The sequence below is a fragment of the Bos taurus genome, chromosome 7, assembly GCF_002263795.3.
Source record: "Bos taurus isolate L1 Dominette 01449 registration number 42190680 breed Hereford chromosome 7, ARS-UCD2.0, whole genome shotgun sequence".
Taxonomy (NCBI): domain Eukaryota; kingdom Metazoa; phylum Chordata; class Mammalia; order Artiodactyla; family Bovidae; genus Bos; species Bos taurus.
In genome coordinates, this window is record NC_037334.1 from 12,787,126 (window position 1) to 12,805,940 (window position 18,815).

The 18,815-nt window shown below is 55.2% G+C and overlaps 1 protein-coding gene and 2 non-coding genes across 15 annotated transcripts; all 3 read left to right on the plus strand.

Moving 5' to 3' along the window:
* Window positions 1–460: 460 nt before the first annotated feature.
* On the plus strand, window positions 461–18,753 carry TNPO2 (transportin 2). Of its 13 annotated transcripts, none has more exons than XM_005208656.5 (26): window positions 461–601; window positions 1,867–1,910; window positions 3,204–3,315; window positions 4,212–4,287; window positions 4,370–4,519; window positions 7,324–7,430; window positions 7,519–7,652; window positions 7,737–7,818; window positions 7,891–8,013; window positions 8,120–8,238; window positions 9,563–9,623; window positions 9,719–9,884; window positions 10,094–10,246; window positions 12,269–12,494; window positions 12,694–12,865; window positions 13,317–13,403; window positions 13,482–13,589; window positions 13,688–13,846; window positions 14,316–14,403; window positions 14,592–14,690; window positions 15,461–15,556; window positions 15,865–15,970; window positions 16,225–16,324; window positions 16,404–16,478; window positions 16,598–16,725; window positions 16,809–18,753. In XM_005208656.5, the coding sequence occupies exons 3-25, from the start codon at window positions 3,217–3,219 to the stop codon at window positions 16,703–16,705; spliced, it is 2,694 nt and encodes an 897-aa protein (XP_005208713.1). In that variant the 5' UTR covers window positions 461–601; window positions 1,867–1,910; window positions 3,204–3,216; the 3' UTR covers window positions 16,706–16,725; window positions 16,809–18,753. The 13 variants fall into 13 exon arrangements, 12 of the variants coding, with proteins under 12 accessions (XP_005208713.1, XP_024849680.1, XP_005208714.1 ...); XM_024993912.2 differs by having other exon boundaries at window positions 15,895–15,970; XM_005208657.5 differs by lacking the exon at window positions 1,867–1,910.
* LOC112447621 (small nucleolar RNA SNORD41) lies at window positions 12,553–12,623 on the plus strand. Its single transcript, XR_003035814.1, has one exon. It is a non-coding gene; the product is annotated as a small nucleolar RNA SNORD41 (small nucleolar RNA).
* Window positions 14,445–14,520, plus strand: LOC132345852 (small nucleolar RNA ZL2). The gene has a single exon (XR_009495429.1). It is a non-coding gene; the product is annotated as a small nucleolar RNA ZL2 (small nucleolar RNA).
* Window positions 18,754–18,815: the final 62 nt, after the last annotated feature.

Genomic DNA, 18,815 nt, shown 5'->3' on the forward strand with positions numbered 1-18,815 from the left:
GATCCAGTGGTTAACACTCCGCACTTCCACTGCAGGGGGCACAGAATGAATCCCTGGTCAGAGAACTAAGACTCCCCGGATGTCACACTCTGCGGGCAAAAAAGGAAAGAAAGTAAAGAAAAAGGGGGGGGGGGGCGGTGAGCATTACCAAATTCTCTCCTGCATCTCCAACTCGCTCCCTACCCGACCCTTTCTGAGGCAACCCCTAACCCTGAGCAGAAAACTGATTTGCACCCTCTCCCTCAACCTCCAAATCTAGTCACCGCCCCTCAACCTCGTTCGTCCTGCTCAACCCACAACTCCAGAAAGTCTCTAGACCCCTCAGGTTTGAGTCGCAGCCAGAGTTCGTAAGCTCGGCGACGCCTGCGCAAGGCAGGATGGGATTCGTAGTTCTAAGCCCTCAGGTCGCACGAGGGAAGAGCATTGCGCGTGCGTAGGCGGCTTTCGGCGCGTGTCTCTCAAACCCAGTTCCTGTTCAGCGGAGCCGGCTGAGGTGGGACTCGTCTGCTTCTTTGGGATCCTGACTCTTAGAGTGGAGTGTGGATTCAACTGACTCGCCCCAAATCCTGGCGGCCTCGGTTTTCGTCAAGAGAGGCCTTAGGTATCTATTTTTCATGAATGAACGGAGCCAGGACTGACATTGCCAAGGGCAAGTGGACTGAGAAATCTGTCTCCTTCCAGTCTGGGGCTAGAGTTAACCTGTGCCTCCCCGCAGGCCAAAACGGCCTTCAGGGCAGGACTGGGATGTCCTTTGGGATTAGAGCCCTAGTTGATTCAGTAAATGTTGGTTTAGGAAGGGTCCAAATGCAGTAAAAGGACCACCTTGAACCTCGGGGAGTAGAAACCACGTTTTTGAGGAACAATTTACTTCAGGTTTTGTAATGCTTAACTTGGATTATCTCTAACCCAGCAAACTAGTCTTGTATCTGTTCGACAAATGGAGAAACTAAAGTTGGAGTGGCAGAACGTCGCCCACCTTTTTTGTCAGCAGGGTGGAGACGTGGATGGGGGTGGGCTGGGAGAGGAGGAACCGGGACTCTCCTGCTCCTGGAAAAGAGGTGCCCTACTTTGTCCTCAGAAGGTGCAAGAATCACGGAATGTCTTTTTTCTTTTCATCTTCCTGTCCTTAAATTTCCTGAATTGTTTCACCTCATTCTGAGTCAGGTAGAGAAAAGAGTTAGGTCTTTTGCTCTAGTGTTTATTATTTCACTTCGTTTAAAATTTTATGTCCTCGTAGGGTGCCTTATATATTTGTCAAACAGCACTGTAAATAGGTAACGCAAAATATGGCAGAGGCTTCTTTAGGAACCCAGCCAGTCTCAGGCACTCCCTTTGTCTGGCTCTCCCTCCTTTGTCTATGGGGTATAAAGTCCACCCTAGGCTCTGTCCCCTCAACTCTTTGCTCGCACAGTACTCCTGCTAAGTACTCTCAGAATGGGGGAGGAAGGCACAGTTCAATTCTGGGGGAGGGGTAGGGGGGTTGGTGACAAAGTGAAGATGGTTCTGGCTGAGGGGAGTTATACCTAAAAGTCCCGCGCGCCACCAAACTCGTTTCCAGCAAAGAGCTCCTGTCAAGCCAGCGAGCGAGGCTGAGAAAACGAGACGGTGGGAGGACCAGCTGGCCAGAGAGGCCTAGAGGGCCGCCGGCTCTTTGGTCACGTGACCCGACCTCGGCGGGGCCTAGGTCTCCCTGGTGCCAGGCCACGTGCGACCGCTGCTTCCCGCGATTGGGTCATTTAGGCCTATTTGAACGGCGTACGGAAGCCGCCGCGGTTCATTTACAGCCGCGTTTTCTTTTTCTTTCTTTCTTTTTTTTTTTTTTTTTTACTCCCTCTCTTTGGCTCCCTCCTTCCGCGCGAGTCTCAGGAGAAGCCGCAGCTTAAGGCCTCGCTGCTGCCGCCCGAGGCCGGGTAAGTGAGTCTCACCCGGACCCCGACCGGCTTGGCCCTGGCTTTCGTCGACCCCCGCCGGGCTCCGGGCCTGCGCTGCGCGCGGCCCGGGCGTCGGGGCCGCGCCTGACCAAGAAAGGCCGAGAACCTAGTTGGGCCCAATTGGAGAGGCAGCGAGAATGGGCCGGGGCGGGGGATGGGGGAACCGAGCCTGGCTTAGGGGGTGGGGCCTCGGAGCCGGGCCAGGTCCGGGTGCCGCGAAAATTGGGCCACTGGGGCGGCTGGGGTCGGGCTGGAGGAGGTCTGATTGGGGAAGTGTATGGGGACTGCTTAGGGCCTGATTAGGGGACGTCGCGAGGATCGGGTGTGTGTGTGGGTCTGTTTCGGCGGGGCTTGGTTGGGTCTGACTGGGAGGCCGCGTTGAAAAGTTGGGGGCGGCGGTTTTGGGCCTTGATAGGGAGGGGCGTGAGACTTCGGCCTAGAGGGCTTTGCTGGCTCTGACTGCGAGGCGTAGCTGGGTGCATTTGGGGGAAATGCTTCGGGGGTATTTGGCCAGGCCTAACGGGGGAGCTGCAGGGCTCGGACGAAGACGTTTGCCGGCTAGAGGTGGTGGGGGGCTTGGTCCAACTTGATTGGGGGAAGCAGTAGTGATCCATCAGTGGGAGTTAGTGCTGACTGGGGCGTGGGGTTGTTGGAACGGTGTGGGGGGAGGCTTGGCCAGACCTGATTGGGGAAGCGACAGGGACTCGTCCAGGGGGCTTCTGTTGTCGAATAGACGGGCCTTTGCTGACTCTCATTTGGAGAGGCATCGGGGACCTGTCTGTCGACTGCTCTGGGTCTGATTAGGGGAATCGCTGGACTGCCTGCCGGCACGGGAAAGACCAGGGGGGCTGGGGCGCTGTCGTGTTCTGGGGCAGGGCCCCTGAATGGGGAGGTGGCTGGGTCCTCGCCGAGCAGCCTCAAGGGAAGTGGAAGCCTTAGGGCCCGCAGCCAAGCGCGGCGGCATGGGCCGAGGTGGGACGAAGGCCCGGCGTTGGGTGGGATGAGGATTCTCCGGGTCCCGCCGCCGCCTCGCATGGCCCGCTTCCACATACCCCCGCCCGCGCTCCCGAGCCCGCGACTGCGTGGCCGTGGATGGCGCAGCTGGCGGGGACCCCGCACTTGGGCGGGCGTGGATCGGAGGCCTCCGCCCGTCCGCCGAGGACGCTCCAGTCCTGCTACCGCCGCCGCCGCCATCACCTCAGCAGGGGCTCAGCCTGGGACTGCCACAGAGCCTCCGAGGTACGGTGCTGATCCCGGCCCCTACCCCCGCAGTTCGCCTTGCGCCATGGACTGGCAGCCAGACGAGCAAGGCCTCCAGCAGGTCCTTCAGCTGCTCAAAGACTCGCAGTCGCCTAACACAGCCACGCAGCGCATCGTGCAGGATGTATCCTTACTTCCTTCTTGGTCTGGGGGGACCGGGCCGACAAGTGCATCTCCCGGAGAGGAAGGGGTCGAATCCCAAGTTCCCAGACTCTTTCTGCTGAGGCAGGAGCGGACTTCGGCAAAGAATTAAGGATTAGAATTCTTGGGTCCCTTTCCCAGCAGAGAGGGAGACACTTTTTGCTGGTGCTTGGCTTTAGGTTCGTGAGTAAAATTTCCTTTTTTCAGTTGGTCGTTTAAAATACTGTTAAACTTTTAATCTATTTATATATACTGTAAGCAAATTTCACTTGAAAGTGTGAGGTCCCTTTAAGAAAAAAAAGTATGCTGTGTTGAATTGCTAGTGAGCAGAGCTGAGTATCGGAGAAGGCAATGGCACCCCACTCCAGCACTCTTGCCTGGAAAATCCCATGGACGGAGGAGCCTGGTGGGCTGCAGTCCACGGGGTTGCTAAGAGTCGGACAGGACTGAGCGACTTCACTTTCACTTTTCACTTTTCATGCATTGGAGAAGGAAATGGCAACCCACTCCAGTGTTCTAGCCTGGAGAATCCCTGGGACGGGGGAGCCTCGTGGGCTGCCGTCTATGGGGTCGCACAGAGTCGGACACGACTGAAGCGACTTAGCAGCAGCAGAGCTGAGTAGCCTCTGCTAATTTTCAGATACAGCAGAGTTTGTTCACCCTCTCCTGCTCTGGCCAGATCTTCAGGAGTGGTGGGAAGCTGAGGCATCTTCCCCTGTCTGCTGTATGAATCTCATGTGTCTGAAATGCTTCCTTACTCTGGGCATGGGGGTTGACATGTGGGGTCCCAGGAGCTGGCTGCCCAATCCCAGCAGTCAGAGGTTATATGGCAGTAAGAGTGGGGGTCCCTGTCTGCCAAGACCCTTAACAACCTAGCAGAAACTCAAACAACTGAACCAGTTTCCTGACTTCAACAACTACCTGATATTCGTCCTGACAAGACTTAAATCGGAAGGTATGCCCTTGGCGCCCCTCTACCCAAGGCGGACCCCACTTTCTCCTCTGTGGTCTCCTGAGCCCCAGCCCTCTTCCCACAGATGAGCCAACTCGCTCTCTCAGTGGCCTCATCCTCAAGAACAACGTGAAGGCACATTACCAGAGCTTTCCACCGCCTGTGGCCGACTTCATCAAACAGGAATGTCTCAACAACATTGGCGACGCCTCCTCGCTCATCCGGGCCACCATAGGTGAGAGAGCGCAGTGGCAGTTGGCCTCTGATGATGCTCTGAGCTGGCACTCTTGGCCAAGAACCTTCTCAATATGTTAATTATGTTGATTCACTGAATGTTCCAGCACCATTGGTTGGTGGTACTGTTACTGCTCCCATTTTACAGATATGAAAACTGAGGCACATAGATGTGAAGAGGCTTTGTCTGGCCAGTAACAGAGCTCAGAAGTGACCAAATGAGGTTCATGCTCTGAACCACTCCCTCCCAAAACAGCTGTTCTTACTTCTTAGGCAGTCACTCAGCATCCAGAATTTTCTGTTAGCTCCAAGGATATAGCAGACTAAAATATGAGGGCTCTCTGCTAACTGACCAATGATAACTTAGGAGAAATGTGGGTTAGGTTTGTGTTGGAACCTTCCTGTCTCCAAAATACTGCCTGAGGAAGTTATAGGAGGAGGACTAAGAACTTTCAAGCAATTTTACCTTCAGCCTTTTCACTACTGATAAACACCAGCCCTACTATTGTTCCCAACTTACTTCCCCCCCTCAGATTTACTGAGATGTAATTTTTATTTCATTAGTAATTCATTAATTTTAATTAATTAATAAGTTCCCCTACCAGTGATTGAACCTATGCCCTTAGCAATGAAAACGTGATTCTAACCACCACTGGATAGCCAGGGAATTCCCCTGAGATATAACTGACATATAACTGACTTAAAATTTTAAAATTTAATTCTATATCAACTTTAAATATTACTTTTAAGTGGGAATTGTATATAACTATTTAAAACAAGACAGTGGTTAGGATTGTTACTGCAGGGTTCTGGAGTTCAATCCCTGGTCAGGAGCCTTACGATCCTGCAAACCATGCAGCATGGCAAAAGAAATGTGGGAAGGGGAGACAGATTTGCTTGCTCTGTACAGCAGGGTAGACTTCCCTGGTGGCTCAGATAGTTTTGGGAGATGCAGGTTTGATTCCTGGGTTGGAAAGATCCCCTGGAGAAGGGAATGGCAACCCACTCCAGTATTCTTTCCTGGAGAATTACATGGACAGAGGAGCGTCATGAACTACACAGAGTCAGAGATGACTGAGCCTTGGACATTTTCACTTTCAAAGGGAAGGTAGCCTTAATCATAAATGCAATAAAGACAAAAAGATGGTATTAAAAATTTGAGCTAGCTACTGGACCTGCTGGAAGTGTTGATCTTGGGGCCTGTTGTCTTTGTTCAAAGTGACCCTTAGCCTTCTCTGAGGCCACCAAGAGGAACTGGACTTAGCAAACTCATTTTCGGCACCAGTTTCTGCTCTTAAGTACTTGAGTTAAATCACTGAAGCCTCCCAATCACCCTAAGCTTGTAGGATCTTAGTTCCCCAACCAGGAGTTGAACCCCAGGCAGTGAAATTGTGGCATCCTAACTACTGGACTGCCAGGGAAGTCCCAGGCGGGTGGGGATCCTTATTCCCATTGAGTCATAGAGCCCTTAGGTAATGTGGCCAAGGTCACACAGACAGGGATGGGCCTGGGGACTGCATTGCCAGTCTGCCCACTGCAGGGAATGCCTTTCCCAGCAGACATGTGAACCAGGGTCATCTGGAGTGTTGGCGATGGTAGCTTCCCCCGCCTTTGGGAAACACTGCCACTTCTTGGCTCTAAATATACTATCTGCACTGACATCACCCATATTCAGCTCAGCTGCCAGACTGCTCCAGAGTCCGTGCACTTCACAACTTGGGTCTCTAATAAGCAGGATGTGGTCCTCCCTGAAGCCACTGTGGCCCTGCACGACGTGCCTCCTCCCCGTCCCAGCCCTCATCTCTTGCCACTCTCCCTATCGTCCTCTGCTCAGCCCCGCTGGCTCCTTACCATCCGTCTTGGAGCACACCAATTCTGTGCATGTCCCTGGACTTCTTATACCTGCTGATCCCTCTGCCTGAGATGTTCTTTCCCCAGGGACCTAGACAGTTTCTCCCCCACCTCCTCAGGTCTCTGCTCAGATAGCAAGGTGTCACCCAATAAGGCCTTCTTGAGCCTCCAAATTAAAAACTGTTACCTTCACCCTGAGTCCTTCCTAACTATTTTCTCAGTTCCATTTCCTCCCTCAGCTCTTGGCATCTCGCCTCCCAGGACTTTTACTGATTTATCTTTATCCCAGGCAGCCTCCCTCACTAGACAGATCCGCTCCTAAAGGCAGGGATTTTGTGTTTAGTTCTGTGCTGTGTCTCAGGGCCTGAGACAGGCCTGGCATACAGAAAGACAAAGAGAATCTCAAAAGTGTGTAGGGGACTTCCCTGGCAGTCCAGTGGTTAAGACTCTGTGCTTCCAGTGCAGGGGGCAGGGGTTTGATTCCTGGTCTGGGAACTAGGATCCTACGTGCCACGTGACCAAAAAAAAGAAAAAAAGAATAAAGTGTGTGTAGGGCTTACAGCGGAGAAGGCAATGGCACCCCACTCCAGTACTTTTGCCTGGAAAATCCCACGGATGGAGGAGCCTGGTAGGCTGCAGTCCATGGGGTCGCTAAGAGTTGGACACAACTGAGTGACTTCACTTTCACTTTTCACTTTCATGCATTGGAGAAGGAAATGGCAACCCACTCCAGTGTTCTTGCCTGGAGAATCCCAGGGACGGGGAAGCCTGGTGGGCTGCCATCTATGGGGTCCCACAGAGTCGGACATGACTGAAGGACTTAGCAGCAGCAGCAGCAGCAGCAGCAGGGCTTACAGCGTGTGTGCTGGTGGAATGATAGCACAGCAGGGAGGGCCGGGGTGCCACGCAGGCCTGCACCTAGCCTGAGGCAGCCTCCTTTCCCGGCTGCCCCAGGCATTCTCATCACCACCATCGCTTCCAAGGGTGAGCTGCAGATGTGGCCCGAGCTGCTGCCCCAGCTGTGCAACCTTCTCAACTCGGAGGATTACAATACTTGTGAGGTAGGCGACCAGCCACGGCCTGCCTGCCTAAGCGGGAGCTGGGGTCCGACTGGGACTACTGCCCATGTGTCTGCTGCTCTCCACTCAGGGAGCCTTCGGAGCCCTGCAGAAAATCTGTGAGGACTCGTCTGAACTGCTGGACAGCGATGCCCTCAACAGGCCCCTCAACATCATGATCCCCAAGTTCCTCCAGTTCTTCAAGCACTGTAGCCCCAAGATCCGGTGGGTGGGGGTCTTCAGGGGGTTGGGAGGGGGAAGGATGGGTGGGATTGGGGGTGACCCATGTGCTGACCCACTCCCTGCCAGGTCCCATGCCATCGCCTGTGTGAATCAGTTCATCATGGACCGGGCCCAGGCGCTGATGGACAACATTGACACCTTCATTGAGGTAGGCCATGGGCTGGGGAGTGTAGGGAGAGGGCTGAGGGCCCAGCGGCAGCTGACCCCGGCTCCCCTGCAGCATTTGTTTGCCCTGGCTGTGGACGATGACCCTGAGGTGCGGAAGAATGTGTGCCGTGCACTAGTGATGCTGCTGGAAGTGCGGATTGACAGGCTCATCCCCCACATGCATAGCATCATCCAGGTACACCTGGCCAGGGCCAGCCCATGGCAGTGCTGTGGGGTGGGAGGCTCGTGGGGAGCCACCCTTCACCAGGCCTGGCCTTAGTCTTTCTCCTACCCCACCCCAGTACATGCTGCAGAGGACCCAGGACCACGATGAGAACGTGGCCCTTGAGGCCTGTGAGTTCTGGCTGACGCTGGCCGAGCAGCCCATCTGCAAGGAAGTCTTGGCCTCCCACTTGGTCCAGTGAGTGCTGCTCCTGCCCTCTGTCCACCCCAGACTCCACCCCTCTGCCTTCCCTTCTGTGCTAGCCCATCCCAATCAACTGTCTTGGTTTGCTTTTATTCCTGTGTGCGTTTATTTTGCAAATGGTAGGTATGTAGCTTTAATGGATTAAAAATTATGTTAAGTTATAGGTGGAAAAGATGAAATCAACAGAGAGGGACTTCCCTGGTGGTCCAGTGGTTAAAATTCCTTGCTCCCAATGCAGGAGGCCCACGTTTAGGTCCCTAGTCAGGGAACTAGATCCCACATGCCTCAGCTAAAAACCCCTCATGTCACAGTGAAGATCCTGTGTGCCCCAACTAAAACCTGGCACAGCCAAAGGGGGAAAAAAGGCAACAGAGGCTTCAGGCATAGCTGGATCCAGGTGCTCAAAGGATGTGAACGGCAGCCCGTCTGGGCTCAGATCTACTTCCTCTGTGTCTACTTTGTTCTCAGGCACAGCCTGCCCTCATGGTAGTACTTTCTGCAGCCTTCTAGCTTGGGAACCTCAGAGTAAAGACAGTCTCTCTTTACATTACTCTTTTACAGTGTCTCTGTAAAAGTTCTAGGGCTGATCCTCTTTGATCAACTTGAATCACTTGTCTGTCCCCAGCTCAGTGAAGACTCTAGTCAAAATCTCTGATCCTGAGGTGCATGGGTTCCAGTGGAGTTGGGGAGGCTGCCCTGCCTGTTAGCTCCCCAACCTGGCCCCATGCCAGGAAGTCCCTGGTGACAGGGCAGGGCCGTGTGTCACTGCTTTATGGCATGTTAGGAATCAGGCTTCCCTGGTGGCTCAGTGGTAAAGAACAAGCCTACCAATGCAGGAGACACAGGTGTGATCCCTGGGTCAGGAAGATTCCCTGGAGAAGGAAATGGCAACCCAGTCTAGTGTTTTTCCCTGGAGAATCCCATGAACAGAGGAGCCTGGTGGGCTACAATCTGTGGGGTTGCAAAAGAGTTGGACAGGATTTAGCAACTAAACATCAAGGGGTCAGACACTATTCCAAGCTTCTCAGCATGTGTGGGGGCCTGGAATTCACTGAGTGGCCAGGGGTCTGGATCAAGAACATTCCTGTGGAGCTAGGAGTAGTGTCAGCTCTGACTCAGTCACAGTGGCTGAGACTCTGTTGGGAATAGTGCCCACTAAGGGAAGTTAATGGATGCAGGACAAATGGAATCAGCATGTATGGTCTACCCATCGGCGCCTTGATGCTCCTGCTTGCAACTCCTCTCCACTTCCTCTTCCCCAGGCTGTAAGCTGTCTCTAGGGCCCCTGCATCCTGATTAACAGCCTCTCTCCCAACAGGCTGATCCCCATTCTGGTAAAAGGGATGAAGTACTCAGAAATCGACATCATCCTGCTGAAGGTTAGCTAGGGCTGACTACCAGTCACGGGCAGGGTGAAGGAAGGCTGGGGTTCTGGGGGCCTCTGGGGGTCTCAGCCATCTGCCTGATTCCACAGGGGGATGTTGAGGAGGATGAGGCTGTCCCTGACAGTGAACAGGACATCAAGCCACGTTTCCACAAGTCTCGCACGGTGACGCTGCCCCATGAGGCTGAGCGGCCTGATGGCTCAGAGGACGCGGAGGACGATGATGACGACGACGCTTTGTCCGACTGGAATCTGAGTGAGTGGCCTGGCCTGTGGTATGAAGTGGGGAGTAGGGGACAGCAGGCCCTGGGCTCCCTCTCAGAGGGAGGGAGCCTATGCAGAGCAAATCACAAAGATTCAAATCACGACCTCGGATCCCAGGGGTTACAGAAAGGAGGGCTGGTGGCCTGCCCCATGTGCCTCCCTGAGCCCCACCCCCCTCCCCGATTTCCTCTCCTGCCCCAGGGAAGTGCTCGGCGGCTGCACTGGATGTCCTGGCCAACGTCTTCCGGGAGGAACTGCTGCCCCACTTGCTCCCCCTGCTCAAGGACCTCCTCTTCCACCCCGAGTGGGTGGTCAAGGAGTCAGGCATCCTGGTGCTGGGTGCCATTGCTGAGGGTAAGTGACCCTCCAGCCTGACTGCGTGTGACCTCTGAGCCTCATGCTGGTGTGAGATGGGGCTGGCTCAGGGAGGGCTGGTGGGGGCGAGGCTATCCCCAGGTTCTCTCCAGCGGCCTGCTCACCCCACTCCAAGCAGCTCAGGGATTTGAATCTTTCCCTCAGCCCAAGAATAGGCTTCCTAGGTGGCTCAGTGGTAAATAATCCACCTGTCAATGCTGGATACGCAGGCACGATCCATGGGTTGGGAAGATCCCTTGGAGGGGGGAATGGCAACTCACTCCAGTATTCTTGCCTGGGAAATGCTATGGACAGAGGAGCCTGGCGGGCTATAGTCCATGGGGTCGCAAAGAGTCGGACAAGACTTAGTGACTAAACAACAACCACCTCAGCCAAAAGGCCTGAAAGGGACCCCCAAATGCAAGTCCTCTCCTTAATTCTCAAAGAAAGGCAGTTCCATGAGGTCTTAAGCATAATTCCAGCAACGGTAATAACAGGCAGCCCTGTCCTGTGGGCTTCGCACCACCTGAGGAGGTAGGTTTCTTGAAACTCAGCTGCAAAGAGAATTACACCACTTCTCTTGTCACCTGGGATGAAGCTAGGCCTCAAACCTGCTCTGACTGCGAGGCTGGCCTGCCAGGATCAGAAGTGTGCAGAGTTGGTGTTTCCTTCACTTTTCTGGCTCCCTTTGTCCTGATGGTGTGCACAGGGTGAATTGCCAGAGGGCTTTCCAGATCTGTGATAGGAGACACACACGACTACCTCAGCACCCAGGTCTGCTGTAACATGTGAAGTGTTCTTCATTTTAATGGGAAAGATCTCAAGGAATTGACCCTGAACTGGTAAAAATAGATCTCAGGGCTGGGATGATCAAGGGGTATGCTGTTACTTGTGATCTGCAGTGAAAAAAGAGACAGACACATTCAGAGTTTTTTTTTAGAAAGGGAAGATGAAAAGTAGGGGGAAAAAGTCACAGACATCTAAGAAAGGTTTCAAAAGAAAGGTGCTTTCTGTCCACTTGGGTTGCTGCTGCCCATAAAGGCTGAGTTAACTCTGCAGCCCAGCCATCTATGAACTAGTGACCAGGTAGCTTCCCAAGTGTCCCAGTGGTAGAGAATCCACCTGCCAGTGCAGGAGATGGAAGAGACGTGGGTTTGATCCCTGGGTTGGGAAGATCCTCTTAAGGAAGAAATGACTACCCAGTACAGTATTCTTGCCTAGAGAATCCAATGGACAGAGGAGCCTGGTAGGCTACAATCCATGGGGTCGCTAGGAATTGAACACGACTGAGCACATAGAGTAACCAGATGACAGCACAAGCCCTGGGATGGGGTAGAGCTGATGGAAAGGAAAGTATTTATTTATGTATTTTGGCTGCTGGGTCTTTGTTGCTGCGAAGGCTTTCTGTAGTTGTTGCAAGCAGAGTCTACTCGTTGAAGCAGGGGCCTCTCATTGAGGTGGCTTCTTTTGTTGTGGGCTCCAGTACTTTGGCCACCTCACGTGAAGAGTTGACTCATTGGAAAAGACTCTGATGCTGGGAGGGATTGGGGGCAGGAGGAGAAGGGGACGACAGAGGATGAGACGGCTGGATGGCATCACCAACTCGATGGACGTGAGTCTGAGTGAACTCCGGGAGTTGGTGATGGACAGGGAGGCCTGGCGTGCTGTGATTCATGGGGTTGCAGAGTTGGACACGACTGAACGACTGAACTGAACTGAACAGGCTCTAGGGTGCGTGGGCTTTAGTAGTTGTGGCACTTGGGCTTAGTTGCTCCACGAGACATGTGGGATCTTGTCAGACCAGGGATCAAACCTGCATCTTCTGCATTGGCAAGCAGATTCTTATCCACTGGACCACCAGGGAAGTCTGATGCCATTTCCCATCCCCACCTTGCCTTTCACTGACTCTGTGCCTCTGAGACAGTTATTAACCTCCATGCCTCAGTTTTCTCCTCTGCCCATAAGGGTGGATGTGGCCTGGCCCAGTTGGCTCAGCCTCGCGTCTGTGCCCGGTCCTTTCAGGCTGCATGCAGGGCATGGTGCCCTACCTGCCTGAGCTGATCCCGCACCTCATCCAGTGCCTGTCGGACAAGAAGGCCCTGGTCCGTTCCATCGCCTGCTGGACCCTGAGCCGCTATGCCCACTGGGTGGTTAGCCAGCCCCCCGACATGCACCTGAAGCCTCTGATGACGGAGCTGCTCAAGCGAATCCTGGATGGCAACAAGAGGGTACAGGAGGCGGCCTGCAGGTGACCCTCGACCCCTGGCCCCACAGACCTCACCTCACCTGCCCCACTGGCTGCCCTCCGGGAAGTGATGATACTTATGACTCCTGACAGTGCGCTGATTTCTCACCGTATTCGTACTGGCTGATCCCGAGTGTCCCCTTCCTGAACCCCACCCAGAGCCCACCGGTGGCGGCCCACTGAACACTTCTGCCCCTTCCAGTGCCTTTGCCACCTTGGAGGAGGAGGCCTGCACGGAGCTGGTGCCTTACCTCAGCTACATCCTAGACACCCTCGTCTTCGCCTTCGGCAAGTACCAGCACAAGAATCTGCTCATCCTCTATGATGCCATCGGCACCCTGGCTGACTCTGTGGGCCACCACCTCAACCAGCCGGTGAGACCCCACAGCAGCTCCCTCCTCCTGATCCCCCCTGTCCCCCTCCCCGGCATCCAGTGACCTGGTGGCGACCCTTGTCGCACGCCAGGGACGTGGCCATGACCTCGACAGGCAGGCAGACAGACCCGGCCCCTGCCCTCGCCCTGCTCTCAGTCTAGTAGGGGAGACAGACAGTTATGAGACAGCGTGGTAAGTGCTGGGCGGGGGGAGCTCAGGGGCCCACGGGAAGCAGGAAGCATCAACTCGGGTGGGGCTCAGGATGGGTGAGAAGGGAGTGAACTAGAAGGGCCTGGAGGTCTGGCTACTTGGCAAGGACCCCAGGAGCCAAAGGAAAGCGCCTAGGCCTCATGGTTCAAACAATGAGCGCCTCTTGAGTCAGAGGGAGTCATGTTGGTTCCCAGGCTGCCACCTGCATCCAGGGATCCCCAACTTGCTGCTCCCTCTCCAGGAATACATCCAGAAGCTGATGCCTCCACTGATTCAGAAGTGGAACGAGCTCAAAGATGAAGACAAGGACCTCTTCCCCCTGCTGGAGGTGAGTCAGCTTCAGGCCCTCTCCCGTGGCCCTGTTCCACTCTCCTAAGCTCACCTCTCCTGCCCTTCTCTCTGCCAGTGCCTGTCATCAGTGGCCACTGCCCTGCAGAGCGGCTTCCTGCCCTACTGCGAGCCGGTCTACCAGCGCTGCGTCACCCTGGTGCAGAAGACGCTGGCCCAGGCCATGGTGAGCAGCCCACCGCCATCACCTCTCCATCCATCCCTCTGCTGCTGCCCCAGCCTGAGCTCACTCCCCTCTCCCTGTCCTCCCCCTTCTGTGCCCAGATGTACACCCAGCACCCTGAGCAGTATGAGGCCCCTGACAAGGACTTCATGATTGTGGCACTAGACCTACTTAGTGGCCTGGCTGAGGGCCTGGGTGGACACGTGGAGCAGCTGGTCGCCCGTAGCAACATCATGACACTGCTGTTTCAGTGCATGCAGGTGGGTGGACCCCTCGCGGGCCTCTCAGTGGACAGTGGTGACCCCCAGCAGCCTTTGTGGGCTCCCTGGGGTGGACTTAGGGCCTTAGTTATGCCCCGAGGATATTAAAGAGAAGGGACTTGTTAAAAGAGCTGGTGATTATTTTAGAAAGTGATTCAAATGAGACATGAGTAAAATCTCATTGAAAAAGTCAACAGAATAGGAAATTAAAAAGTAGAAAATAGGAAATGTGAAAGCAGAAGCTTCTCCAACATCACTTCCCCACCCCCAGCATATCAGTATGGGCGGCAGTTCTAAGTGGTATCCTGCGCAGGGCACTCATTCATGTGCCCCTGAGTCCTGGATCTTCAGATGGGCCTGCAGCCTTGGTGCTAGGAAGAGGCAGGATCAGCTCATGCTCTAAGAACTGTGCCGCTAGCTGGTTGGGGGAAGGGGAGCCCTGCCACACTGACCCTCCTCTGACCCCCAGGACTCGATGCCTGAGGTCCGGCAGAGCTCCTTCGCCCTCCTGGGAGACCTCACCAAAGCCTGCTTCATCCATGTCAAGCCCTGTATCGGTACGACACCCATTGCGTCCCCACCCTATGACCCCAGCCCTGGCCTCAAGTGATGGAGATGACAACCTGGGAGTACTGTGACCGAACTGGGATGTATTCGTACTGTCTGATGGGGCCTGCCCCTCGGGTTTCCGGAGGCTTCACCCTGGCTGGCCCCTCTGCTTAGCACCCCTCTTTCTCCCCACCAGCTGAGTTCATGCCCATCCTGGGCACCAACCTGAACCCCGAGTTCATCTCTGTCTGCAACAATGCCACCTGGGCCATTGGTGAGATCTGCATGCAGATGGGTAAGTGCCCATAGGTGGGCAGGCCCTTTCCCTTCCCGTTGGCTTGTTCCCAGCCTGGTGGCAGGGAACCCTGATCAACAGGTTCCCTCTAGAGCAGGGGTCCCCAGCTTCTGGCATCTAATGCCTGATGACCCGAGGTGGAGCTGCTGTAATAATAACAGAAGTAAAGTGCACAGTAAATGTAACGTGCTTGAATCATCCTGAAACCATCCCACCCCAGTCTGTGGAAGAATTATCTTCCACGAAACCAGTCCCTGGTTTCCAAAAAGGCTGGGGACCACTGCTCTTGAGGGCCCTGGTGCTCCTTGAGGCAGGTGCTGATTGGCCAGGGATGAGGGGACACCTCTGAACATTTTCATCTGAGATGGGGACAGATGGCTGAAAGACCATGTGTAACTGGCTTCTCCAAAGAGGCACAGGGACAGGAGGCCTGTTCTTATTGGACTCATCATCACCTCCTTCCTCTACAAGCAACTGACTGAAAGCCCCACTGGGATCCGTTGGGAGACTTTCTCTGAAGGTTCCCCTGGCCCTGCCTACCCCATAGGGAGATGGGGTGGTGTAGTCTCACCCTGGTGTCCAGCAGTGACTCCAGGGAGGCTTCTGGTGTTGGGTGGGTGCAGGTCTGTCTCTGGTTGGCCACGGATCCTGGACTGCAGACATCTAGAGATGGCTTTTTGCTCACTCACTGGTTAGCCAGTGTCTGGATGCGACTAGGGTCGGTGTGGGTGCTGTGGGCCACGCAGGGCTCTGATTCTTCTGTTCCCTAGGGGCAGAGATGCAGCCCTATGTGCAGATGGTCCTCAACAATCTGGTGGAGATCATCAACCGGCCCAACACACCCAAGACACTGCTGGAAAACACAGGTGGGCAGCAGGCCTGAGCCACTGGCAGCCTCCCGGGGGTGGGGCTTCCCAGTCAGTAGCTGACAAAGAGATCTTGGGAAAGACCCAGGGAGGGTAATGGGAATAGGGCAGTGGGTGGAGGCCTGGGAAGGATGTTGGCCTAAGGGGAGACCTGGGAGAGACCCAAGTTGGATGGGGAGGAGACCCTGACTGGGCCAAGCTTGGGGACCCAAACAGCTGGCAGGAGCTGTTCCCTTGGGGCCCGTGGGGTGGGGCTGGCGCCTCGTGCTGGAGGCCCCGCCACGTACCCGGGCCGCTCGGGGTTGCAGGTCGCCTGACGAGTCCCTCTGCCATTCCAGCCATCACCATCGGCCGCCTGGGCTACGTGTGCCCGCAGGAGGTGGCCCCCATGCTGCAGCAGTTCATCCGGCCTTGGTGTGTGCCCACCCGGGTGGGGCCCCACCCCATCCCTCACCAGTACCCATCCAGCCCTGCCCTGCCCACCCATGGATACACAATCCAGCCCCACTGAGCCCTGACCTCCTGTTTCCCCCAGCCCAGCCCCACCACCCACTGACCTGCCGCCGCTCCCCAGTGTCCCCCATAGATGTCCACGGTGCCCCAGCCCCAGGGGCTGATTCCCCACCGCTTACCTCCCCCCTCCCCCCCCCCCCACTCCACCAAACCAGGTGCACGTCCCTCAGGAACATCAGGGACAACGAGGAGAAGGACTCGGCCTTCCGTGGGATCTGCATGATGATAGGCGTCAATCCTGGGGGCGTCGTGCAGGTTGGGGCAGCTGGGCTCGGAGGGAAGGCGCTGGGACTGGGCTTGGACGGACCCTCACACGGGATCCGTCACGTTTCAGGACTTTATTTTCTTCTGCGATGCTGTAGCCTCCTGGGTGAGCCCGAAGGATGACCTTCGGGACATGTTTTATAAGGTGAGGCCCCCCAGCTGGGCCCTAATCTAGTCTTGGGAGGTGGCGGGTGGGGAGAGACTGAGATCACCCTCCTCTTGCCCTGCTCCGGGGCACCCCTCACCACACCTCCCTCACTGCAGATCCTCCATGGCTTCAAAGACCAAGTCGGGGAGGAAAACTGGCAGCAGTTCTCGGAGCAGTTCCCGCCACTGCTGAAGGAGAGGCTAGCAGCCTTCTACGGGGTCTAGACGAGCATCGCGACTGCCAGGTGTGGGGCCTGTGTTCACAGAGGGCTGGCGCTGTCACAGGAGCCCTGATGGCACAGGCCCTAACGCCCTCCTCTCCCCACAGGTTTCTGTCTGCGTCGTTGTCAGAGGGGTTGCTGGGGAGCGTGCTGCGTCCAGAAGTCGCTGTGCCCTGGTCGAGGGGGGTTAGGGAGGAGTTAGCGGGACCCAAATCCAGACGCCTTCCCTGTCCATCTACCTGCTATGGCTGGCCGGAGGTTGGTCAGAGGGTGGGCAGGTGGGTGGGGCCTCCACGCTCATCCTAGAAACGGGAGGGGGGTGGGACTTCTTAGCAGCAAGGACCCCTTGCTCTAATTGGGGTCACCTCAGGCAGCCTACTTGGGCCAGCCACGTGGGAGGGAGGCATCAACACGGCCGACCAAATCCGGCTGAGGATGAGGCAAGGGAAAAGCAGGCGGGGAGGGGGGTCCTTGTAGAGACACGTACACTCACATGTACACACATGGCTACACGCATGTGCGGGTGCTGTCGCCAGCCAGGCTGGGCCAGCCGCCCCACCATTTCCCCGACTGCATGGAGACAGTAGAATTAGTGAACCCCTGAGTTAACTCGTAAGGCCTTCCGTGTAACCTGCATCTAGAGTTTAAGAAGCTTCTGCTGTTTTGCCGGAATTGGCAGTGATTAGGGAGGGCTGGGTGGGTTGGGGACCTCCACTGGGACCCTGGGGTGGGGGTGAGGGGAAGAGGATGGCCACCTTGGGGCCACTCAGTCAGCACGCGCACGCTTTGGACCTGCTCTGCACACTTCTTGCCAGCTCTGTGGCAGCCTCAGCCAGTGTGTCCCCCTTCCTTCTCCCATCCCAGCCAGAAAAGTTGGGACCACCAAAGTGGCCAGGGCTGGCCAGAGGTCACATTTTTTCTCCCTCCCCTGAGCCCCAGTGACTTACGGAGATGCTGGGCTGGATGGAACCTTTTCCACTGAAGAGAGCTGGGAGCAGCCAGAGCTGCTATAAGCAAGTCCGTTTCAAAGGCAGTTCATTTCTCTGCTTCCAAGAGCACTCTTTCAGGCCTGACTTTTAACACAAGGGCCAGGCTAGGGCATTTAATTGATGGTGACAGAAGACAAAGGTTTAGGTTTTGCCAGCCAGAAAGAAACTGAAAACTTGGAGGAAGGGAAGGGCGGTATACTCCCTTACCCACCTCTGGCCCTGGGACTTCCTGATCACAGTTCCAGCAAGTCCTAAGACCCCACCAGACTAGGACAGTGAAACTTGTGGGATTGTTTGGGGATTCCTTCACAGTGGGAGAGACTCCCCTAAGGTGGAGGGGTGGTTACTTCCCATTTGGCCTAGAAACTGAAACCAAGCCTTGCAGCCCCCTTACTGGGGTTTTCTTTTCTCTTTTCCCTGCTTTCTATTTCTTTGGGGGCCTCTTTGCAATTTGCGATTTGCTGGGGTGGGGGTTGACTGGATTCCTGCGTCCTGGGGCCTGCTCCATCCATCCCTCTGGGGCCCTGCCAGAGGGGCACTGGTGCACATTCCATAAACCCAGCTGGTTCCCCGCTGTGAAACTCCAGCAGGTCTCTGGAAGCCATTTGTAGAAAAAGAAAAGAAAAAAAAAATAATCATTTAATTTTCTGGTAATTCCAGTGCTTTGGAGAATCCTCTGCTGGGTCTTCGGGTGTGTGGATTGGCTGCCTGATGGGATTGGTAACCCCTTCTCCATCCAAGATGGGGGGCCTGGTTCTAGTTCTTCTCTTTTTTTTTTTTTTTTTAAGAAGACTATTTAATTTTTTAATTTATTTTGGTTGATTTTTGCACAATGAAGTTTCAGCTTCTCAACCTTTTTCCCTTGCCTAGGGCTGCAGACCCTGACTGGCCTCGATCTGCAGTCCCTCTCGTTCCCACATCCCCCCTTCCCCTCATCCTTTTCTTCCTGCGGGCTCCAGGGTCTGTCCATTTGTTACTGTGCTGTGCTGGGGACTGGCGCCAAGGTGGCGTGAGATTCCACTTGTGTAGAACTTTGTTGAGTAAAGATCAGTTTCTTGTGAAACCCTTGGTCTCCATCTGGCCTCTTGTGTCCTTGGGTTTTGGCAGTAGAGAAGAGATGTAGAG